The sequence below is a fragment of the Zalophus californianus genome, chromosome 12 (assembly GCF_009762305.2).
Source record: "Zalophus californianus isolate mZalCal1 chromosome 12, mZalCal1.pri.v2, whole genome shotgun sequence".
In the NCBI taxonomy this organism is placed as follows: Eukaryota; Metazoa; Chordata; class Mammalia; order Carnivora; family Otariidae; genus Zalophus; species Zalophus californianus.
This window is the reverse complement of record NC_045606.1, coordinates 30,644,296-30,669,960: the sequence shown is the minus strand read 5'-3', so window position 1 is coordinate 30,669,960 and position 25,665 is coordinate 30,644,296. Positions and strand designations below refer to the sequence as shown.

General features: G+C 41.8%; 1 protein-coding gene across 11 annotated transcripts in view; it reads left to right on the top strand.

The window, feature by feature from the left end:
• The window catches only part of ABCB4 (ATP binding cassette subfamily B member 4), a 75,573-nt gene that overhangs the window by 35,307 nt on the left and 14,601 nt on the right, over positions 1–25,665 (top strand). For 10 of the 11 annotated variants that reach the window (XM_027573573.2, XM_027573568.2, XM_027573574.2 and 7 more), the window contains 8 exons: positions 4,348–4,509; positions 9,820–9,996; positions 12,720–12,866; positions 13,782–13,886; positions 15,747–15,824; positions 17,123–17,206; positions 18,071–18,274; positions 21,844–21,944. In XM_027573573.2, coding sequence (XP_027429374.1) covers positions 4,348–4,509; positions 9,820–9,996; positions 12,720–12,866; positions 13,782–13,886; positions 15,747–15,824; positions 17,123–17,206; positions 18,071–18,274; positions 21,844–21,944 — 1,058 coding nt within the window. The remainder of the gene's footprint in view (positions 1–4,347; positions 4,510–9,819; positions 9,997–12,719; positions 12,867–13,781; positions 13,887–15,746; positions 15,825–17,122; positions 17,207–18,070; positions 18,275–21,843; positions 21,945–25,665) is intronic. The other variant, XM_027573569.2, reaches the window with a different exon arrangement.

Here is a 25,665-nt window from a genome sequence, read left to right as displayed (position 1 = left end):
CTTTCTGTCCATAGAAATTTGAGACCTGCAGACCTCTTTACATTTTGAATTTTCTCAGTCTCTTTCAGTCCAAGCTGGTAGATATTCTTAAAGACTGTGAGTTTGCGTGGAATCCAACCATGGCTCACTCAAGCCCCAAAAGCTACATCTCTAAGTTTTTTCCAAAATGAACCTCTCTCTACTTTGGCCCACGTGTCAAGCTCCCATGAGAAAACCCTTACTTAAGAGTCTCCAAAGCCCTTTTATGTAGCTGTGGGTGTGTACGAGAACCTGCCTTAAATGTCTCAGAGATTTTAACCAAAAAGTCTTCTACTCACACACTGATTGAATCTTTGGCTTCACATCACTGGATGACTACCAATTCATTCCCCAACCAAGCAGGTAGTGGGTCTTCTATGTTTCCTCTAGATTCACCAAGCCAAGCCAAATAGCCAAATAGCTCCTTCTTAAGCTCACCATTCTCTTCCCGTACTTTGAAACATAGAGCCAGTGGAATCCCATTGGCACTTTAAACATTCTATTTAGAGATCTCTGGAATCTTCGTAGCCTGATGTACAAGTTCAGTAGATTAAATACCTTTCTTTCAAGTGACTGCAGAACACACTCTTTTGCAGGTATTCCAAGGTAATATAATGCAGGCAACCCTCTCTCCAGGTACCAGTAGCAAAGTCCTTACTTTTCTTCCAGTCTTCACTAACAAGATTTCTGCATCAGTTGCTTTAAGTCAAAACTTGGTGAGACGGCTGGTGTTGTTCCTCTGTTGGTTTGCCTAGTCTCCCTTAGGCAGCTACTTTCAGCTCAGGCTCTGCTGGGCTGGAACGTTCAAGATGGCCTCACTCTCGGGCCTGGCAATTGGTAATGGCTGTTGCCTGAGGAAGCTCAGTTCTGCCCATGAGGCTTCTCATCTTCCAGTAGATTAGACAAGCTTCCTTTTACTGTGATTTCAAGGTAGCAAACTCACAAATGTAAGGCCTCTTGAAGCCCAGGTTCTGGAAATTGCCAAGTGTCAATTCCTTCACATTCTTTTGATCAAAATAAGTCACAAGGCCTGCCCAGATCTGAGAAGTTGGAGAAATAGACTCCCCCTCTGGATGGGAGTGTTTGTGGCCATGTTTAATGTACCATGGTTGCTGTGAATACTTTATAATCTACATAATCAACTCCATACTTTGCAAGATAACTAAGCTGATCTATTTTGCAGACAATAAATCATATCTTTAAAAGGGAAATCCTCCATTACTGCACTTCCCTCAATGATACTAGTCAGTCACTTGGGCCAGTCATTCTAAGGTACAAACGAACTATATTTTAACAATGATAAGCTGAATTTCGTAATTTATTATTTTTCCTCTGAGAGGCATAAGGATATGGTGCTATTATATCTATTGTTGTTCTTCCCTGATTACCTATTCTGTAAGAATAATATTTTTCTTTTGTGTATCCTTTATACATTTATCAATACCTCACGTGTGACACCAACTTGTCGTAGTTATTTATTTACTTATATGCCTCCTCTCTCCTAGAAAGGATAAATCCTCTAAGAGGCAGAATTAATAAATGGTTCATGTTTATATCTTTTTTTTAAGTACGTTCTGTGCCCAACATGGGGCTTCAACTCAGGACCCTGAGATCAAGAGTCAGGTGCTCTACCAACTGAGCCAGCCAGGTGCCCCTGTGTTTATATCTTTTTAACACTTAATCAGTGCCTTGCACGTAGTAGATTCTAAATAAATATTTACTGAATTGATTACCATGGTCCAGCTCAATGAAATAATACATGTCTACATAAAAAAAATTTTTTTAAGGACCATATCAGCTGTTGATTCAATAGAGAGCAAATATTTGTCAAAACAAACAATAGGTTTTTCCATATAAGATCTTAAAAAATACAAATGCAGATTTGTTATTTTGATTTTTTAAAGAAAGTCAATAATCAAAAAGTTTCATACCTATATGACTCTCCTACTCACAGTGTTACCATACTGGAGGGGCAAGAGAAAAATAAAACTAGCCTCCATGTGATTTTATCAAATGATTCCAAAGGTTTCATGTTATACTCCCGCCTGTCCCTTTCCCTCAGAAGTTCCAGAAAGGCTAATGGATTAGTACTCCCTTTGTTTGGACCTGCCTTTTATCCCTGCACATCCAACATTCGCAGAAGATCCACATTAAGATTCTTAACAGCTGGTGTCCTTGAATGTAGGATATTTATTTGCCAATATTTTTTCATCATTGGAACATTGGAGAGTTCTGAAAACAAACAAACAAACAAACAAAAAAAACCTCTTCATTTGAAATAACTACTCTGGCCAGAATTTCTTGGTCAAGGGTGACAGTTGCTAACTTTTAAATTCACCAATACATCCTTTGTTTCTCCTGCATATCAGTCATTTACTCACAAGTCTAACTGTAATTCCTCTGGGCTTTTTTTTAATGTTGACATAGTATCAACCTATGATTATCATAATGTTAATATAGTCACTGTTAACAATTTACTCATCACTATTAGTATCACGAATATGATTAGAATGATCAAATTATTTCCTACGTGCCTTACCATACATGGACCAAGCCATGCAACTTTCACATCTGTAAATATTTATGAATGCTTCTTTGGGGCCTGGGTACTAAAAATTGAACAGTCTGAAATGTTACCCAATAGAGCAATGCTCTAGTCTCTGTCTTTTTCTGTGGTTTAACTCTTTTATACTTAAACACAGTTGATGATGGTAATGTTAGTGTAAGGACTGACGGAGAAAGACCACATTATTTTTTTCCAAATGGCTACACAGATGGCCCTGTACCATTTATTGTACAATCTATCCTTTTTCCTACTGGCAGACAATGCCATATTTATCATATACTAATTCTTAAATGTTGTATGTCTATTTCTGGACTCTATTTTAGTTTATTGATCAAGTTGCCTATTCATTGACAGCTTCCCCTGGATTCTACCATTTTAATTCCTATTTTAAGTAGCATTTTATGTATAATATCTGTTGGAGGTTTCCCCCTCTCGCTAACTTCTTTTTCAGAAATTTCATGGCTGCTCTTTGTTAAAAAAAATTGGGATATAATTCATATACTGTGAAGTTCATCCTTTTGAAATGTACAATTCACTGATTTTCAGTATATTCACAAGATTTTGCAACAATTACTGCTGTCTAATTGCAGAAGATTTTCATCATTCCCAAAGGAAACCTTGTACCCATTATCAGGTCACTCCCCATTCCATGCTCATCCCAGCCCTTGACAGTCACTAATCTACTTTCTGTCTCTATGGGTTTGCCTATTTTGGAAATTTCATATAAATGGAATCATACAATGCATGGTCTCCTGTAACTGGTTTCTTTCATTTAGTGTAATGTTTTCAAAGTCCATCCATATTCAAGCATGCATGAGAATGTCATTCCTTTTTATTCCGTTGCATGGATGTACTTCATTTTGTTTAATCCCTTGATTAACTGATGAACATGGGGACTGTTCCCACTTTTTGGTTATTATGAATCCTAGCTGTCATTTTTAATTTGCATTTTAACTACTTAGGGGAATTAAGCTCTCCTCTAATAACCATCCTAATGACATTGTTTTATTGCCTTGGAATAGAGTGCTCTTAAAAAGCTATAGCCTAAGAGAGCCAATGAGTATCAAAAAGAATAACCTTTATTAATGATATAAATAATTTGATGAGCATTTTCCAGGGTTTAAATGCCCATTGATAAACCCACCAAGCCAACATGTGAGTTCACAGAACTACCTAACGGGATGATTTGTAGATTTTAGCAGGCATAAAACTCACCTGGGGCACTTGTTAAAAAGCAAAGGTATTGGCCCCACTCCAGAGATAGTGATGCAGATGGTCCCTGAATTATTATTTAAACTATCCTGATCCCCAAGTACATTTTCATCTGAACTGCCTGCGTGCAGCCCATCAGAATTACAGCTGAAATCAGGCTCCTCCAAAGAAACCCTACAGGAGTGCCCCGGAGAAGGCTGCACTTGACAACAGTTCTACTAACAGATCACTGCTGAAGCTCTAGCCTGCCATATAACCGGCAAGGAAGGCTCCTCAGACAAGTATGAAAACACTTGAGAAGGGTCAGACCTTCTCTTGGTTTTCTTGGGTAAGCCTCCACCACCGTGAGCCTCCCAAATTATCCATCCTCGTACCGGAGAGGTTGGCCTCCTTTCTGGTCCGGAACTCAAGCCTTACCTTAGCCTTCCATAGATGAGAGTCCCCGTCCCACAGGGGAACCGGCTCTCATCAGCTGCAAGCACGTGCATCCACGTGCCGACCCGTGCGTGCACCTTGTAACCCTGCTGCGTCGCGTCCGTCCTCCCTTTCAGGCCAGAGAAGGCCGGACCACCATTGTGATAGCCCATCGACTGTCCACGATCCGAAATGCAGACGTAATCGCGGGGTTTGAGGATGGTGTCATTGTGGAGCAAGGAAGCCACCGGGAGCTGATGAAGAAGGAAGGCGTGTACTTCAGGCTTGTTAACATGCAGGTATGTGCACCCCAGGATTTTGTTTTCAGCTTCTCAATAGAGTGTTCTTTATATTATTAAAACATCAGGCAGCTAATGCTATGCTGAGAAATAGAAAACTTCAGGAAGATACCGAAAATGTACATCTGAGACTTGAATTCGGAATCGGCCAAAGAATCCTGAAAGAGAGAAAAGTGAGGGAGGAGGAAAGTAAAGGAAGACCTCAAAAACATTTCGAATTTATTCCTCAGGACAGAGATCCTTAATTGCCCCGAGGAATGTGTTCAAGCTAGCAGGTCCTTTCCACTATGAGATTAGGGACCGTCAGAGAAGTGGCAGGAGCAGAAGGGCAATGCCAGGATCTCCAGTCGTTGGAGGAGGTCCTGTGTGATTTTAAAACGCTTCTTAGATGATCCTAACAAAACCAGCAACAAGAGTCATGACTTTAGGAAGTGAATAGTGTGGTCTTCTTTTTCAAAAAAAATCGTTCACTCTAGTTCCTAAAACAGGGTTACTATTGATAATTATTGGTTTGTATTACTATTGTATATGCTTACTTGTGCAACTTTACAGAATAATTAACCTAGAAATATTTTTTCTATAAACGTGATTCTTAAAGCGAATGTATATATATCTATAAATATAACTATTATGTACATGGATATTTTGTTTTTTTCTTAACATTTCAGATATATCATCCAGATGCTAACATTTTATTTCATTTTTTAAAAGATTTGTTTATTTATTTATTTATTTATTTATTTGCTAGAGACAGCAAGAGAGGGAACATAAGTGGGGGGAGTGGGAGAGGGAGACGCAGGCTTCCTGCAGAGCAGGGAGCCCAATGTGGGGCTCGATCCCAGGACCCTGAGATCATGACCTGAGCCGAAGGCAGACGCTTAACAACTGAGCCACCCAGGCGTCCCAGATGCTAACATTTTAATGGGTACTCATCAGTCCATTATATTAATGTGTAATAAATTGCTTAGTGATATCTCTAAAGTTGGATACTTGGTTTATTTCCAGTATTTCTCTAAAATTTTATTTATTTGAGGAAGAGAGAGAAAGTGTGCGTGTGCAAGCACGAGCGTGGGGGGGGGCAAAGGAAGGGGCAGAGAATCTCCAGCAGACTCCCCGCTGAGCCCAGAGCCCCACACAGGCTCAATCTCACGACCCGGGGATCATGACCTGAGCTGAAATCAAGGGTCGGACACTTAACTGAGCCAACCAGGTGCGCCTATTCCTCTATTTTAAATATGTTTCCTCTGCTATCCAAAAGTAGAATGTTCCTATAAAACCTTTCACAGGCCAAAATTGTGTAAAGCAAAGAAGAAATTACCATTAATTTACATGGAAAAAAACTGTGAGCATTCCCAGACCCCAAAAATAACTTCTCTCCGGCTTTTCTGATACCGTAGGACAGATTTTGCTAACGGGTACACAAAACAAATCGACATAAAGCACAGAGGCTCAGAGACACAGCGCAAAGCTCTGGCCGCCAGGTGCTGAGATGCTAAGTGTCATCTGGGAAGGAGCTTGGCGGTGCTGCTTTCCACGTGCATGCGCGAGGCACGCGCCCTCTCTGGCGGCCGAACTAAGGCTGAACGCTATTTTCACTCTTAGCCTTTTTTCGTAAGACTGAAAATCCTGTTCAGATTTCTTTTTGTTAGTGAAAACAGGTACTAATGTAGGTTTTTTGTAAAAGTAAAGCTGCATAACGTGAACTTTCAAAAAAAGCAGGGAATACTTATATTACCCCTTGGAAATGTGGTTCCAAAAAAGTTGAGTCAAAACTTGGCTTTGTTTTCTGACAAGTAACTTCTCTGAGCCTTAGTGTCCACATTTAAAACACTAAATCTACCATGCAAGCTTGTTATAAGGTGAAGAAATAAGCATCTGAATATGCTTTAAAAAAAACACTTTAAAAAAGGGTTAATTTTATGGTATGTGAAATGTTTTAATAAACTTATTTTTTTAAAAAAAGCATCTGACGGGCGCCTGGGTGGCTCATTTGGTTAAGTGACTGCCTTCAGCTCAGGTCATGATCCTGGAGTCCTGGGATCGAGTCCCACATCGGGCTTCCTGCTCAGCAGGGAGGCTGCTTCTCCCTCTGACCCTCTTCCCTCTCGTGCTTTCTATCTCTCATTCTCTCTCTCTCTCAAATAAATAAATAAAATCTTTTTTAAAAAAAGCATCTGACACAAAATAGATGCATGATACATAATTAGTTACTGAAAATTTCAAAGTCCCCAGAGTGAAACTACCACATGAAATGATGGAAAATCTTGTAACTCTTGCTTCAATTTACCAGAGAATGTTTTCTGGGAGGAGGAGAGTAATTATAGTGTTTTTACTAGTTGCTTCTATATGGCCTAGCCATCACAGGATCTTTATCATTTCCCTCATTTAAAAAAATAAGTATAATGTTCCTTTAACTCAGTTTTAGTTTTCATTTTATTAATCGTTCCTACGGCTGTGTGGTTTTGCCTATGAAGACTACCTCAAATGAGGTAACCATGTTCTCCCCTGGCTGGCAGCTTCTGTGCCCCGTAACGAATGACCTTCCATTCCCACTGGCACTTAGGCTGGGAGGCCGCCAAGGGGGATAAGGAGAGCTCTGACCTTTCTATATCGTATTCCATAGCCCTTCTTTCCTAGGAAAAGTCATACAATTGAAGATTGAACAGTGTCCTGTGATAGATGAGGCTTGTCACCAACTAATCCGTGGTTTCAGCGAGTCCTCGCTTGTTCAGCTCAAGATGACCACTCATGCTTCCACCAGCTCTGGCAAATTCTATGAATCTTAGTCCCCTTGAACTTCTCCACCTTGGCACTCTCACATTTCCCACTTCTGGGTTTGGCTTTGCCTCACCACCTATTTGTTGGTGCTGGTGCAGAGATGGAGGAAAGAGCCGCAGGGAGCCTGGGTGTTCACTAAATGCTAATGCCAATGGGCTGCTTTTTCTTCCAGTTCCAAAGACCAACCAATCTATGGTCAAAAAACCTTGTCTCGGTTTTGTTTCTAAGTAGAAAGGTCCTTGCTTTTTCATTAGGTAGACTGGTGGCTCTTGGTTGTTGCTTTCAAATGTATTTTAATTTTTTCCTGATTATAAATGTCATGCATTCTGATTTTTAAAAATCCAAGCATTAAAAAAAAAACCTCAAACATGACTATCTTAGAAATTTGAGAGATTCCCATAATCCAAACCCCTGTTGATAGCCACTAACAGACACTTGGTATTTATTTTCCATCTTTGCTAGCCTAAAAGAGCTAAACAGTATTTCCAGATTTCTTTCATTATTCATGAGATTGAGCATCTTTTCACGTGTTCATTGGCCATTTGTATTTTTTCCTCTGTTAAAGCATCTATTCCTATTTTAGGACATTTTTCTCTTGGGTTGTTCATGATATTGACTTATAAGAACTCCTTGCATAAAAAGGAAATATACTCTTGCATGTATTGGAGATATTTTTCCTGCTTTTCTCTCTCTCTCTCTTTTTTTTTTTAAGAGGGAAGGGGGAGAGAGAAAGCACCCATGCGCGTACACACACATGCGCACACTTGAGGGTGAGGGGCAGAGGGAGAGGCAGAATCTCAGACTCCCCACTGAGCGCAGAACCTGTCACAAATTCTATCCCACGACCCTGAGATCATGACCTGAGCAGAAATCTAGAGTCAGACGCTTAACTGAGCCACCCTGGTGCCCCCCTGCTTTGTTCTTTTAATTTTGCTTTACAGTTTGGCTACCATAAAACTTTAAAATCGTATGTAATTATATTATTTTTTCCCTTCATGTGTTCAGGATGTGGAGCTGTTCTTAGAAAGGATATTCACCCATACTTTCTTTCAAGATTTGTTTTACTTTTTATAATTAAATATTTGGACCAGCTGAGGTATATTCAGGTGTAAGAAATAAGGGCTATTTGGTTTTAAATAAATACTTTTCATCACCTGTTAAAGTGGCCATCTTGACTTTGGAGCTCAGTGACCACAGCACCCACCAAGTGAGGGCTTTAGGTAAGGCACAGAAAAAAATATGGGAGAGAGAAAGGAATTGTTCATTTGGTCACAGAAGGCTAAAATCATAGCGGGCTTACTGGGAGAACTGTCCGTTGAGACACCCTTTGATGGCATGGAGGTGACGAAAGGAGGAGAAAAGGTGTTCAAAGACGTGGTCCAGTTTGACTTGCCATGAGCTAGAGTTTGGGGGAGCCAGGCTTGAGCGTGTGGTGGGGACCTATGGAAGATTTTTTGAGCTGGGATGTGATTTGAGCAGAACTGTCCTTTAGGAAAATTAATCTGGCAGCGGTGTGGGAATGGATGGAAGTGAGGATGCAGCGATCAGTTAGAAGACTAAGGCTTTAGGTTGGGTTGCGTTGGGAGATGGTATGAAATAGTTCCAGTGAGAAGCAAGCAGGGAAGTCCACCACGCAGAACATATCACTTGAACCACAGTTCAAGGCACATGAGAGATGTTTTGTCGGGTATTGAAAGCACAGCTGGAAAGCTAGGATCGGATGATACACAGAGCTCTGGAGAGGGCGCTGTAGGTGCAGTAAGGCACTTGTCATAGCATTGGGTTTGGGGACAGGACCTGAAGAAGAGCAAAAACGTGACAATACTACAGTAACTCAGGTCCTAGATAAACCATTAAGAGGTTTAGACTCAAAGTTAGACTCCAGCATCGTTGGCTTGATGTTCCTCACCAGACATTAAGCCAGAGGTTGGAAAATTACCCTTCCCCTGGCCCCTTTAAGGAGAGAATTGATCCCAATGCAGGCAATGAGGCTTAGCCTGCAGGAGGGGTCACCTGGGGTGAGGTGAGTCTGAGCGGGATATAAGGAAGAAAATGAATGCACTTGGCCAGTCAAGGAAAGCAGTTTAATTGCCTCCCATGGGGAGTGACCAGCTTTTCCTTGGTTGTAGCTTTAAAAATGAGCCCTCAGTAATACTTCTATTTATTCTTCTTCCCTCTGGTGGTGGTTAGGACTTGTTTCCTGCATTCCCGAGTGCAGAGAAAATTCCTACGTACCTGTTAGATGATGGAAAATTTGCCTTTTAATTTTTAGGAAACAACTTTTATTCTCCAAATTTTATATGGTTCAAATGAAATTTAACCTTTATGTTCTTTTTAACCTTTACCACAGCTTCTCTGTGTTGAAACACTTCTTTACAGTGTTCGAGCTAATCTTGATTGAGAAGCTGTTAGGGAATCGACAAGACAAGCCATGGCACATGTGATATTCAAAATGGCTTTATGGGTCTAACCTTGGAGGTTATATCCATCTGGAGACACACACGTGCACAACTTAACATTTTCTTCTTTCAGACATCAGGAAACCAGATCCAATCAGGAGAATTTGACCTTGAAATAAATAATGAAAACGCTGCAGCAGGTATGGCTCCAAGTGGCTGGAAATCTCGCATATTTAGGAATTCTACTCATAAAAGCCTTAGGAATTCACGGAAGTATCAGAATGACCTTGATGTGGAAACTGAAGAACTTGTAAGTTGTTTTTCACTTAAATCTTTTATGGTAGAGTTTTGCTGTTGAAATTCTTACATTTGCAAATATATTGCAGGCACAGACAATTCCTACTCTGAATGATACCCTTTTTGGAAAAAAGGAAATTTCAACTTTTAAATGCAATTGACAATGAATTAAAATCAATTCCAATTAAAAGTGGATTTCCAGGGGTGGGGGAGGAATAGATCCAGAAATGTAGCTTTGTGTTTAGATGCTTAAAAGTAGACTTCTAGTTTGCTTTTCAGAGTCCATAGTCTCTCATGGTTCGGTTCTAGAGGGGAGAAGCGTGGCGGGATGGGTTAGCCTGGTGATGGGTATTAAAGAGGGCACGTTCTGCATGGAGCACTGGGTGTTATATGCAAACAATGAATCATGGAACACTACATCAAAAACTAATGATGTATGGTGATTAACACAACATAAAAAATACTAAAAAGAAGTAAAACTTTTATTGGGTAAAAAAAAAGTAGACATTCCATTCATCTTTGAGATCCAGAGATAACGCTACAGTAAAAGGTCCTGATATTTACATTCTATTAGGAAGGATTACCTCTGATGGTCTATGCTGAAAAGCCAGAGAAACATCAGTTTAAACAGATTAAGAGTTTTTATTTCTCTTTCACCTAAGAAAGCCTTAGTGGTAAGCCCCCCAAGGCTGGTGTGGTGGTGTCTCCACAGTTCCCTTGGATTCAGGCTCCTTTCATTCTTATCTTCACTATGCTTGCTTGTGACTCCATCCTCAAGGATCTAAAAGGGCTCCTGAAGCTCCAGCCATAACAGCCACAGTCCAAGCAGCAGGAAGAAACAAAGATTTTCTAGAGGTTCCCAGACAATACTTTTACTTACATGTCACTGGCCATAACTTAATCCCATGGCCATACCTAGCTACAAGGGAGGGTAAAAAAAAAATCTAATCTTTTTACTCTATGCATTGCCACTCTGAATTAGATTGGAATTCTCTTAGAAGGGCAGAATGTCCAAAAATAGCAAAATTGTATGTTCTTTAACACTTTCCATCTGAAGACTTGTGGTATCATTAATTCAAGTTAATAGAAACTTTTATAATTGTGAGGGAATCCATTCTAAGAGAAGGTATTTTCTTATTTTAAGAAATTGAAAATACATTTGGATGTTACTTGATAAATGTGGTTTATTTTTACTCCTGTGTTGGCCTGAAGAAACTAATCCTGCTGAGAGTTGATTGCATCTGTTTTTCTCTGCCCACAGTATTATTTACTGTAGAAGTTACAAGGGCTCTCTTAGAGGACTTAATCTTAGTATATTTATGGAAAGAAGAACAGCAATTACACTATCGTGAAGTTACTTTATCTTAAGATAAAGAATTCCAACCTACCCCCCTTTGGGCCATGGAAGTATCCACTTTTTATTTTCTCGTTTATCTTCAGAGCTATGCTGCTAAGTCTTTAGGGTCTGGCATTTGAGAGGACCACTTCTCTTGAAGAATTGCACAGAGAAGAGGGGGAGGCAGAAAATGCCACAATCAACAAGATTGTCCCAAGTACCATCAGAGAGGGTTTGACAACGTGTCCAAGGAGAGGGAGAAATTAAGCCTGATGAGAGGGACCTGGGGAGACCTGTTTGTGTTAAAGAGAGTAGTCTGAGGAAAAGGTTCATTTATCAGGCTGGAGACTAGGACTTAAAGATAACGTTAACTAGGGAATAAAATAAAATGAAAGAAAAGAAACGAAAGAAAAATAGAAAAGAAAAGAAAACACAAGGAAAATACAAAGAAAAGAGAAGAGGAGAAAATACAAAGAAAATGGGTGGCTTGAAAAAAAAGAGCTGAGAAGAACCTACCACTATGTGCTCTGTTTCATAGAGACCCAAACGTGATCTCTGTAAACGATCGTAAAGCTATGGGATTCCATAGGCACTTTTTGTATCTAGTTTAATTCTAAAGGAGAATATTCTGACTATGGAGGTAGTTTATGTGACTTAAATCCTTCATGTTTGAGAAGACGTTGAGTTCGACATTTGCTGAGAATCTGGTATGTGCCAGGTTTTGGGATAGTTTCTAGGGATATAAAGACATACCCTCTTCACCTTTAAGAACAAAACTCATATTTTAGAAGGAGGCATGTAAATACATAAGAAAAAAAAAATCACAAAACGAGCTAAGCTTTGAAATAGGAGAAGCCTGCCAAGGAACAGTGATAAAAGAAAATGGGCATAATTAAGTTGATTTTGTGAGTGAGGACCATGTCCCAGAAAAAGGTAGCACTGGATGGGGTTCTGGGGGTGAGGAGACCAGGCCCGTGTTCTCAGGTTAATTATGGTGTCCCACATTTGTAAGGACCTTTATCCATCTGTTCATGGGTATTGTTTCCTTTGACCCCAACATCATCCCTGAGTAGAGTTGCGACCTGAATCCCAGAGCATTTTGTCCTGCCTCGCCTCCCTCTGCTGAAGCTGGAACAGAGATGGGCCGATGACACCATGGAGACTGCTTCTCGGGTGAACAAATCTCCCTCAGCTTACGCCGAGTAATCAGTGGCCCTTGTTAGGATTTTATAACAGAATGTCTCACTCTTCAGTAGTTGGACGTAGACAGGTCATTCTCTGCACCTCGTCTGCAAGTTCCTTGAGGGCAATGCTGTCTTTGCACACTCTGGTAACTGTTGTGTCATCACCAGTTGGTCCTGATACATGTATATTTGTGTGCATGTGTGTGTGTGCTCTAGGAAGAAAATGTGCCACCGGCGTCTTTCCTGAAGGTCTTGAAATTGAATAAGACGGAATGGCCGTACTTTGTGGTCGGCACTTTGTGTGCCATTGCTAACGGGGCGCTGCAGCCGGCGTTCTCCATCATATTCTCAGAAATGGTAGCGGTAAGTTTGCAGACATCGCTTAGCAGCTTGAATTAAATCCGTTCTCATCCCACCCTCACCACTTTGGAGTAAAGCAGCCTCAAATTAAAGTACGCCAAAATTTTAAATTCCCTTGTGAGGAAAGCTGTGAGGCAAAAGAAAAAGTAGCCTTTCAACCCATTCCAAGTTAGGATATTAATGATATTATAAGTCAAAATCACTGATGGAGGCATTTAATTATGTCTCTTCATTGGGGTGAAACTGGGGTCAGGCAATCATCCCCTTCCCACCTGTGGAGACGAGATGCATGCTCACAGCATGGCTGGGGGTGAAGGAAGGACAGGCTCAAGTCACAGCCTCTGAGAGGCCAGGTGCTCGGCACAGGCTGGACTGCCACTTCCCAGCTGTGCAAAACTTGGGCTAGATGCTGTCCCTCCTTGTACCTCCGTTCCTTCGTCTCTAAAATAAACGTACCTCACAGAATGGCTGAGGATGGAAGGAGATTATATAGATAACTCTCAGGTGAAGCATTTAAGAGTGTCTGCTTTGAAGTAAGTATTCAAAAAGCAATAGCAAGTACATCATTGCTTGAGCAATCCTTCCAAGGCCTGGGGAGTCGGAGACCTAGAAGACTCAGACTATCCAATTATTAACTTCAATGGGGGATATTTATAGGAACTTACTAGAAACGATGTGAAAGTTCTGGATGTGGGTAGTGGTGAAGGTTGCACCACATTGTGAATGAACTTCATGCCACTGCATTGGATACTTAAAAATGGTTACAATGGTAAATTTTTTGTTGTAGATATATTACAATAACCCCCCCCCACATGTTCAAAGCCTCGTGTTTCAATTGTGATGCTCAAGCCATTTTTTTATGGGAAGAGTGAACAGGATCATATAATCCAAGTAGGCGTTTTTAATGTTCTTTTGTAGGTTTTTGGACCAGGGGATGATGAAGTGAAGCAGCAGAAATGCAACATGTTCTCATTGCTTTTTTTAGGTCTGGGAATTATTTCCTTTTTTACTTTCTTCCTTCAGGTGGGTACCTATGATTTCATCTTCTCATCAAGTCTACATTCTGTTAGAGAATATAAATTATCTATTAGCTAGATTTTCATTACTTATTAATACACATTAATTATCAGGTAATCAAAACCTAACAGAGCTTCCAAGTCTTAGATTGAAATGAATTGCAGGGACGCCTGGGTGGCTCAGATGGTTAAGCCTCTGCCTTCAGCTAAGGTCATGATCCCGGAGTCCTGGGATCGAGTCCCGCACGGGGCTCCCTGCTTAGTTGGGAGTCTGCTTCTCCCTCTGCTTGCCGCTCCCCCTGCTTATGCTCTCTGTCTCTCTCTCTGACAAATAAAAGCTTTAAAAAATGAATTGCAAATGTAGTGTGTGAGGCTCTTTTCAGAGAGCAGTGTCCCTAAGCGGAAGGATTTGTGACTTCCCTGTGTGCTAAATTCTATTACATTCCAGGTTTGCCCACAGCAAACATTGATTACAAAGGAAAAAAGAGACTTGAATTCATAGGAGAACAGAAGTTCCAGTTAAACTCATGATAAACCAGAAAAAAAAGGCAGTACAACAGTATTCTCTTTTCTGCTGTGACTCTGTATACAATATGAAGTAACTTCTCTGATTTCATCAAGGAGGCTTGATGGATGAAGTCTGTGAAAAAACATGTGTCCTCTTGCATTTAGACATTGTGGCCCTGGCCAGAGTGAACTAGTCAGCCCTGCTCTGTTCGTCCTCTTCAACCTAGACTCTTAGTACATTTCTTCTGTCTCTGTACCTCAGCACCACGCGGACCTTTCTAACCCCGCCCGTTAAGTCAGCAAAATGAGCTTTCCTAGCCCCGTCCAGCGTGCTTGTCTTCTGTCATTGTTGAACCAATGGTAAAAGCAAGGCAAGCATTTTATTCAGAAATCGTTGCCTTACTAGTAGCAGCTCAGGGCTGCAGTCCAGCCCCAGGCCTTGGTGTATTTAGGGAGTGGAGCTGGATTTATAAATGTGTTTTGGAGGCTGGGACAACGGTGGGATGACGCATATGACGGCGGTGCCCACACGGTCCTTGAGCGATGTGCCCGCCAAGGAAGGAAGAGACCAGAGGCGTCAGGCCAGTCTCTGGCACCTGGGGCTGACACCCCCCCAGGCTCTGAGCACCCGTCCTCCTGGTTTCATAAAGACTCCTCATGTGTCCTCCCCAGAACACACTCCCATACCTACACCAACACTCAGTGTGCCTGGAGGTTCTCGCCCATCCCAGGGGCCCTGGAAGCAGGCCTAGCTGTGGACATCTGGGCTGCTCTTCAGTTGGAACACGGTTTAGCTTAGAAAGAGGGAAATTTTCTGGCAGGGATGCTTGGGGATAAAGAATAGCCTAATTTTTCCCGAACCTGAGAGTAGGTAGAGCTGTGACAGAGAGCCAGCAAACTCATTTGGAACTTGTTACTACAGGCATCCTCCTTCCCTCTGCCCCCCCCCTCCACTACGGGAGCCAAAATGTATCCCTGCACAGAGTTATATTCCTTCTGTTTTCGACTGCCTGAAGTATCAGGAACACACTGAGAGTTATAATTACGTATGGTATTGTTCTTACTGAGATGTTGTCCTTGAAAGTTTGGAAGAGGAAATAGATTTAGAATGTTTCCAAAGCCAGAACTGGACTTCTGTCAGGTTTCTGGTGTTAGGATTCTTTCTGCATGCTAATGATCGGGCAGTACATGAATTTGAAGTTGGGACTTGGAATTAGCATGTGGTTGTAGACTTGTGTTACCTGAATAGCAGATTAATATGTAAGTAACGTAAAAATCAATGTGAATATACCTGCTTCAGTCAGAATACTAATGATCAAAAAGGCACAATAGCTTTTTCCCACCCCCCCCCCCCAACCAGGGCTTCACGTTTGGGAAAGCTGGTGAGATCCTCACTACCAGGCTTCGCTCGTTGGCGTTTAGAGCAATGCTAAGACAGGTAGGTGTGCGCACTGGAGAATGCCTTCTGTTTGGATTTCCTTCACTTGAAGCCTGTTTCTGTTGTTCTGGGTGTGCTAGTTCATGTTCGTACCTGCCTGCCGCACCCATGCGTTCCTGCAGGGCCTGGCCAGCATCCAGCCCACTGTCCTAGTCTCTGGAACATCCAGAGTCTTCTCAGGGATCTCATGGGAGTAGGCTTGATTGAGATAGCTTGGAGGGGTTATTTTGCCACTATTTCTGTGCATGTGGATACTGTCCTTTCAAGGACCTGTAGCTCTTCTCTGGATTCTGTGCAGGCCCTAGCAAGGCATTTGAGACTCCAGGAGTCTTTTAAACAAAGGAAAAGGTGGTAGGTACTCTTCACGATTGACTATGCTAATGATTTTCCCCAATGTTGGTAACTCTTTTGGTTTTGTCTTATTTGAGCTCTGTTTTCATATTAATTCCTTTGTTAATTCACTCAGTCATTACCAACTATGTACTAGTGTGCTGGTAGCTGGGACTATAACATGCATTATCTACCCTATTGAGAAGTCCACAGTCTAGTGTGGAACGTGTGGGAAAATGTACAAATTTCAATTCTCTGTTTTTATAGAGGAGGCTTAAGAGAGGGCCAGAATATTATCTATGCCCTTCACAGGAGTTGATTATATTCCTGTTCACAAAAGAGCCCATAACAGTTATCCTATTTTGGGTAGATCTGAGTTTACAAACTTTTTTCCGGTATCTTTTAAGTGTTGCTAGGTAGGGACAATTACTTTCTATGAAACTAAAAGATGCTATGGATGAGTAGCCTATAGTTAAAATCATTTTTAACATACAACTTTCAATTCTTGTTTTAAAAAATAAATAAAACACAGTGAGAAACCAGGGCTGATTTTCTCATGCCTAGATTTTCAAGAGTTGTGTTGAGCACAACTCTAGCCCCTTTATGACGGTCATTACTCCATCAGGGAGGAAGTGTCCGTAGTGTATGTTGTAAGGATTCGGTGATGGCATGCCTGCCTGTGCCCCCCACCTCAGGTGCAGCTGGTGTGGAGCACAGCTGCAATCTAGAGAAGCCCTACCCCGTCCCCTGGCCCCCAGCAGAGCAGCCTGGAGCTGGGGTCCTAGTGGACCCCAAGGGTGCCTGCTCATGGCAGGGACCAGGGCTCTGCACTGCACGTCTCCTCTCCCCTAACTCCAGGGCCAAGTTAGGTGTAGATATTTCCAGCACTGAAGGTTGTGGAGGTTTCATCTACTTTTCTTTGCTTGTTTTAATTTTGAACTCATTTAAAGGTGTGTTTTGTGCCACAGGACATGAGCTGGTTTGATGATCATAAAAATAGTACTGGTGCGCTTTCCACAAGACTTGCAATGGATGCCTCCCGGGTCCAAGGAGTATGTAGACTTTGTTCTGTTTTTCTTTAATGTGTGTGTGTGTGTGTGTGTTTAAGATTTTATTTATCCATTTGAGAGAGTCAGTAAGCCCCCGGGGTGGGGGGGGCGAGGGAGAGGGACAAGCAGACTCCCCACTGAACTCTGAGCCCTCCAGGCACAGGGCTTGGGCTTGATCCCCAACCCTGAGATCATGACCTGAGCCAAAATCAAGAGTCAGACACTTTAACCAACTGAGCCACCCGGGTGCCCCTTCATTGTGGTTTTGAATTAACATACAGCATAGCTGCATCAGTTAAGCTGCTTTCGGCTGCAAATGACAGAAAAACTCAAACGGACCTAAACATTAAGAGGAAGTCTGGACTTCAGGCTTGATTGATTCATTGACTCAAAAATGTCATGAAGGACACAAGTTTCAGCTCCATGTGTGCTTGGTGGTGGATGGTCTCTTAGGATAGATGCGCTTTGTAGCAGATGGTCTCTTGGCGGTGTGTAAATGTCCCTCTTAGCCATGTGCAGCAAAGGGTTCTTAAAATGACCAGAGTATACTAGGGTTAGTTTTCTGTTTAAATGTTGCCTTTGTGCCAAAGTACCTGTGCCCCACATCCTCTCCCCAAGCTACTGACCTGGTTTTGTAAGGCTGTATTGGTGTGGGCAGACCAGGAAGGAGAACTGCAGGGCATGAGCAAAGAAAAACCTGCAGAGCCTCATGAGGGAGGCACAGGTGTCTTGGGTTGACTGCAAGGAAAGGGAGCAAACGTAAGCCGGGCCCACAGCCCTCCCCTCCTCCTGACCCAGAAGCCTCAGACTGCACCTTATGCATTTGCAACTTAAAACACAGCTCCCCCTTTGCTTTTGCTCTTGCAGGCCACTGGGATGAGGTTGGCGTTAATTGCACAGAACACGGCTAACCTTGGAACTGGCATTATCATATCCTTTATCTATGGCTGGCAGTTGACCCTATTGCTTTTATCAGTTGTTCCCATCATTGCTGTATCAGGAATTGTTGAAATGAAAATGTTGGCCGGAAATGCCAAAAGAGATAAAAAAGAACTGGAGACTGCTGGAAAGGTGGGTCAAATAAGGCTTCAGTGGGTATAAGTAGTGTTTTTAGACATGTGTTTTAGTTGATTTCGTCCAAAGTGCGTGTTTGGATAACTAAATGTGCTCCCTACAGCTGACAACTGTCACCGCTGCATGGAATATTTACTGTTATATTAATGCCGGTAACTTGATGATGGGATAATTAATGGAAGACTCTCAGCCTGTCAAACAGCACTTTATGTGTGGTTTTTAGAATTTCTGAATATCCAAAGTACATTTTACCTTTCATTTAATAGCCCAGTGTCATTGTTGAGACAAATATCACCCCTCTGTTACATGAGTAGTCCTTAGGACAGAGACTATAAGTGAATTGTTTAATTGCTGGTACTTTGGGAGATCTTTCCTTCTTGGCTGTGATTTCTACAATTACAGTGGGTAGCCACCAGATGGCAGTAAATGCTTCGATCTGTGGCTCCAACTATCGCGGCAATCGGGCAAACATTTCCTTTGCCTTCCTCTGTGCCCATTATTGTGTTAAGTACATGCACCAGCTCATCACTCCCTCACTGTAATCCCATGAGGCAGCTATTACTGTATCCCAATTTTATAGATGAGGAACTTGAGGAACTAGGTAAAGGCATGGCCGGGATTCAAGTTCTGGTTTGATTTCAAAGCTCTTGACTCTGCAGTCTCTTGCTCATCTAAATCTACACAGAAACATTTTATTTACATGTACATGCATTTAACTATTGAAACTACAGCCAGGAATATTTTTACCTGTGTCAATATTATCCTTTATTGACACATTAGGAGAGGAAGCAGACAGTGATAAAAATTGGGATAGAGTTTCTGCAGCACCACACGAGGCAAAGCTCTTTTGCACATGAGGGCAACCGGCCTTCGCTATGGTTATGTGAGGTGGGGCAGGTAGGAGGCCCCCCGCCCACGGAAGATGGCATTCAGAGGTTCCGTGACTTGCTCCAGAAGTGTGTCCTGTCAGGAGTGAGATGAAAATTCCACCCAAGTGTGTTTGCACTAAGCCAGTTATGTCCAGTGAAGCCATTTCCCCTGGTCTCCTAACCCACGTCAGCCGCAGTGTGGTGTTGGTGTCCCCTCCCCGCCACGGTCCCCCGCTTACTCCTGGTGTGCAGCTCGTGTCCCCCACTCCTTGGAGCCAGAGGCCTGTAGGCCACTTGATGGTCTGGGACTTGAGAAGCCCTGGGTGTTCACAAGGCTTGAAGATCCTCTTGGCTGCTGGCTGTGTATAATTGAGGGCATCGTTTCCTGATCTTCTACTTGACACAACTAACTGCTGAAAAAACACTGTGGTTTTTATTTCCTTTCTCCCCCAACCCTGGTCCTTCCACATTTCAGAAGGGAGCACTGTCAGTAGACAGAATGAAGATCACGTTTGCTTAGACCAGTTATATGAAAAAAAAAAATCTTGAATCTAGTTAAGATTAAAGAAGGCTAATAACACTGAAAGGTATCAGAATTTTGGCAGGAGTAGGGCAGTGAGTAATGAGCTTATGGCAAATTAAATTTAGCGCCTTGGATTATTAGTCTTGGTCTTGCTAGTCATGGTATGGGATACTGAAGAAGATCCCCAACTTCTCTGATCCTCCCTTCAAAGTTGAATGAAATGGGAACCTGTATCAGATAATGTCCTGTGTTCCTCCCAGCTAATACTCTTATTCTAGGAATCAGAATAACTCAGAGTGACCAAAATTATTTTTAATAGCCACTTAAACCTAATAAGGCTTTTTTAAAAATACAGTGTGAGAGATTAGAAATTTTAGATGTTAATTGTTAGCAATCAATCATAATTCAATTTTGTTTACTCAGTCAACTCTTGATAGAACATAGAATGAGGGTTAGAAAGAAGGTCCTGGAATTCTCCCACCCCCTTCACTGTCCTATGTTTTTTGTTCTTGTTTTCAAAAAGAAAACTCTTACTAACCCGGGTGCAGATAAATCATGGTTAGATTGCATCAGGATTTGGGATACGTTCCCATTTTCATTTTTCATAAAGGGCTTGGTAATGAGGGTGTTGACTCCCTGGCTGGTAAGGAGGTAGGGAGAGTCTACATTTAACCCTCTTGACTCAGGCCCTGCCTCATGACTGAGATTACAGCCCTGCTGAACCAGGACTAGGCCTCAGAGCAATTAATCCATGACCAGAAAATCACGAGTTGAGTGTGAAGTCATTAACAACTAGCTTCTCCCTGTATACATTACAAAGAGGGGGAAGCAGAAAAGCATAAAGGGTTAAGAACAGGACTTGGCATCAGATAGCCTGATATGGAATCCTTGCCTACTTATTAACTCTAGGGCTTGAGGCAAGTCATTTGACTTATCCGTGTCTCAGTTCCTTCAGCTGTGACAAGAGGGTATTGTTGACCTCACAGGGTTGTGTGAGGTGAAGTGGGAGCCTGTCAGTGACGTGAAGTACCACCACCTGGCACAGAATAAAAACTCACTAGTGTGCCCCAGTCCAGCCATCATTCCTGCTAGATTTTTCATTTCTAACTAAAGAGAGAAGGTTAGTCAGCCTGAGGTAGCAAATATCTTGCCTTCACCTGGTTGCAGAAGAACTGAGGTAAAAAGTCTGAAAGCAGAGAAAACAAAAACGTAAAACTAAAATCTGATGCTCTTTGTGGTCATGGATTTAGATAAGTCAGCTGCAGAACTAGGCTTTAACCTTCATAGCTAAGTCACAGACTATTAACATGAGTCCAAGGTGGTTTGGCCGGAAAAGTCAGAGAACTCCTCTGGCCAGTTTGGGTAAAAAGGGATTTGAGGTAAGGAGGCACAGAACTGCAGGGAATACAGATGGAGGATGTTCCTGTAAAGTCGCAGGCTCTCAGAGCCACACGCTCCCCTGTGTCGGAGTCTCTCTACACCTTTGTTCCATTCCTAACCTGCTAAGGATTCAGACCAGCTGCCTCCACATGCCCAGTGGCGCTCCCCAAATGGAGACCTTCCTCTCGGGATCCACACAACCTCTCTGTTCCAGCCGTGGCCTCCATCCAAGTCCAGGAAGTGGATGAGTCCGGTGTCCATCCCTGGTTTAAGCGGAGACTGAAGGCAGGGTCATGTTGTTTATAGTTGGGATCTTCGTTCTAGCTGTGACTGACCGGTCTCTAAGAGGGATACATGCATGGGGGAAATGACTGGCACCTCCCATGGGTCCTTAGAAATCATGTAGCCTAATGCCCTCTTTTAGGACCCTACCCTGTGAAGAAAGCAAAGCCACCAAAGGCTGTGACAAAAGCCAGTAATTAAAGTAACCGACTGGTGGCAGGGCTGGGAATAAAATTCGGTTTCTGGTGTCCAGACCACCATGCTTGGTCTCAGCTTGTCAGTCTCCCCAGGCATATGAAGACTCGCCTGCCATATCTGGTACAACCAGATTTGCTTTTAAGATGGGCGGTTCTGTCATAGAGCTCATCTTGAAAACACGTTATGCCTTTGCTTTCAAAATTGAAGGAATTAAAAACCTGTCAACATAACCATCAGGATTCTACCAAAGTTTGTAATTTTCATTATCCAGGAGTAAAACCCCACTTCTAATCAAGATCTGTTCTATGTTACAGATTGCAACAGAAGCAATAGAAAATATTAGGACAGTTGTGTCCTTAACCCAGGAAAGAAAATTTGAATCGATGTATGTTGAAAAATTATACGGAGCTTACAGGTAATGAACATAAATGATTTTTACTAAGAACCCAGTGCTTTCCTGAGGCTTAAAAATTGTTCCCAAAAGATAATAAAACTTCTCCAAAAAAAAAAAAAAAAGCCTGTAAGGATGACATTTTTTCAGTAGCTCACTGAGAATAAGTAGCTTTTTGATGCAACTGGGCTATAGGATTGGATTTTTACATCTCTTCTTTTTAAATTAAATTTTATTTTATTATGTTAGTCACCATACATTACATCATTAGTTTTTGATGTGCTGATCCACTATTCACTGTTTGCGTATAACACCCAGTGCTCCATGCAGTACGTGCCCTCTTTAATACCCGTCACCAGGCTAACCCATCCCCCCGCCCCCCTCCCCTCTAGAACCCTCAGTCTGGAGTCCATCATCTCTCATGGTTCATCTCTCCCTCCGATTCCCCACCCCCATTTCTCCCTTCCTTCTCCTAATGTCCTCCATGCTGTTCCTTATGTTCCACAAATAAGTGAAACCATATGATAATTGACTTTCTCTGCTTGACTTATTTCACTTAGCGTAATCTCCTCCAGTCCCATCCATGTTGATGTAAAAGTTGGGTATTCATCATTTCTGATGGCTGAGTAATATTCCATTGTATATATGGACCACATCTTCTTTATCCATTGATCTGTTGAAGGGCATTTCCGCTCTTTCCACAGTTTGGCTATTGCAGACATTGCTGCTATGAACATTGGGGTGCATACGGCCCTTCTTTTCACTACCTCTGTGTCTTTGTGGTAAATACCCAGTAGTCCAATAGCTGGGTCATAGGGTAGCTCTAGTTTTAATTTTTTGAGGCACCTCCACACCGTTTTCCAAAGTGGCTGTACCAACTTGCATTCCCACCAACAGTGTAAGAGGGTCCCCTTTCTCCACAACCTCTCCAACATTTGTTGTTTCTTGCCTTGTCAGTTTTTGCCATTCTAACTGGTGTAAGGTGGTATCTCAATGTGGTTTTGATTTGAATTTCCCTGATGGCTAATGAGGATGAATATTGTTTCATGTGTCTGTTAGCCATTTGGATGTCTTCTTTGGAGAAGTGTCTGTTCATGTCTTCTGCCTGTTTTTTGACTTAATTGTTTTTTGGGTGTTGAGTTTGAGAAGTTCTGTGTAGATCTTAGAAATCAGCACTTTGTCTGTAGTGTCATTTGCAAATATCTTCTCCCATTCTGTGGGTTGCCTCTTTGTTTTGTTGACTGTTTCCTTTGCTGTGCAGAAGCGTTTTATCTTGATGAAGTCCCAAAAGTTCATTTTTGCTTTTGCTTCACTAGCCTTTGGAGATGTATCTTGAAAGAAGTTGCTGTGGCCGATGTCAAAGAGGTTACTGCTTATGTTCTTCTCTAGGATTTTGATGGATTCCTGTCTCACATTGAGGTCTTTCATCCATTTTGAGTTTATCTTTGTGTATGGTGTTAGAGAATGGTCGAGTTTCATTCTTCTCTATATAGCTGTCCAATTGTCCCAGCACCATTTATTGAAGAGACTTTTTTCCATTGCATATTCTTTCCTGCTTTGTCGAAGATTATTTGACCATAGAGTTGAGGGTCCATATCTGGGCTCTGTATTCTGTTCCATTGATCTATGTGTCTGTTTTTGTGCCAGTACCATGCTGTCTTGGTGATCACTGCTTTGTAATATACCTTGAAATCAGACAATGTGATGCCCCCCAGCTTTGTTTTTCTTTTTCAACATTTCCTTGGTGATTCGGGGTCTTTTCTGATTCCATACAAATTTTAGAATTGTTTATTCCAACACTTTGAAAAATGTCATTGGAATTTTGATCGGGATGGCATTGAAGGTATAGATTGCTCTGGGTAGCATAGACCTTTTTAAATGTTTATTCTTCTGATCCATGCTTATGGAATGTTTTTTCATCTTTTTTTGTCTTCTTCAATTTCTTTCATGAGTGTTCTGTAGTTCCTAGGGTATAGATCCTTTACCTCTTTGGTTAGGTTTATTCCGAGATATCTTATGGTTTTTGGTGCTATTGTAAATGGAATCGTTTCTCTAATTTCTCTTTCTACAGTTGCATTGTTAGTGTATAAAAAGCAACTGATTTCTGTGCATTGATTTTGTATCCTGCCACATTACTGAATTGCTGTATGAGTTCTAGTAATTTGGGGGTGGAGTCTTTTGGATTTTCCACATAAAGTATCATGTCATCTGTGAAGAGAGAGAGTTTGACTTCTTCTTTGCTAATTTGAACACCTTTTATTTCCTTTTGTTGTCTGATTGCTGTTGCTAGGACATCTAGTACTATGTTGAACAATAGTGGCGAGAGTGGGCATCCTTGATGTGTTCCTGATCTTAAGGGAAAGGCTCTCATCTTTTCCCCATTGAGGAGGATATTCGCTGTGGGTTTTTCATAGATTATCACATTGATTGATTTGCGAATGTTGAACCACCCTTGTATCCCGGGGATAAATCTCACTTGGTTGTGGTGGATGATCCTTTTAATGTATTGTTGGATCCTATTAGCTAGGATTTTGTTGAGAATTTTGGAATCCATATTCATCAGGGATATCGGTCTGAAATTCTCCTTTTTGATGGGGTCTTTGCCTGGTTTGGGGATTAAGGTAATGCTGGCCTCATAGGATGAATCTGGAAGCTTTCCTTCTGTTTCTATTTTTTGAAACAGCTTCAGGAGGCTAGCTATTATTCCTTCTTTGAATGTTTGTTAGAATTCTCCAGGGAATCCATCAGGCCCTGGACTTTTGTTTTTTGGGAGGTTTTTGATCACTGCTTCAATCTCGTTACTGGTTATTGGCCTATTCAGGTTGTCAATTTCTTCCTGTTTCAGTCTTGGCAGTTTATAGGTTTCCAGGCATCCATTTCTTCCAGGTTGCTTAATTTATTGGCCTATGGGGGCACCTGGGTGGCTCAGTCATTAAGCGTCTGCCTTCGGCTCAGGTCATGATCCCAGGGTTCTGGGATCGATCCCCGCATCGGGCTCCCTGCTTGGCAGGAAGCCTGCTTCTCCCTCTCCCTCTCCCCCTGCCTGTGTTCATGCTCTATGTCTCTCTCTGTCAAATAAATAAAAAAATTTTTAAAAAATTTATTGGCATATAGTTGTGATAATAATTTCTAATCATTGTTTCTATTTCCTTGGTGTTAGTCATGATCACTCCCCGTTCAGTCATTTTATTAATTTAGGTCCTTTATCTTTTTTTTGGATAAGTCTGGCCAGTGGTTTATCGATCTTGTTAATTCTTTCAAAGAACCGGCTTCTAGTTTCTACTATGATTTCTCCCTTTTCATTCATAATTTTATTAATTTGGGTCCTTTCTCTTTTGGATAAGTCTGGCCAGTGGTTTATCAATCTTATTCTTTCAAAGAACCAGCTTCTAGTTTCGTTGATCTGATCTACTGTGTTTCTGGTTTCTAATTCATTGATCTCCGCTCTAATCTTAGTTATTTCTCTTCTAATGCATGCCTTAGGCATCATTTGTTGCTTTTTCTCTAGTTCTTTAAGGTGTAGAGTTATTTGATGAATTCGGGATTTTTCTGGTTTTTTTTGAGTGAGGCTTGGATGGCTATGTATTTCCCCCTTAGGACCGCCTTTGCAGTATCCCACAGGTTTTGGACTGATGTGTTTTCATTCTTAGTGGTTTCCATGAATTGTTTAAGTTCTTCTTTGATTTCCTGGTTGGCCCAAACATTCTTGGGCAGAGTGGTCTTTAGCTTCCAAGTGTTTGAATTT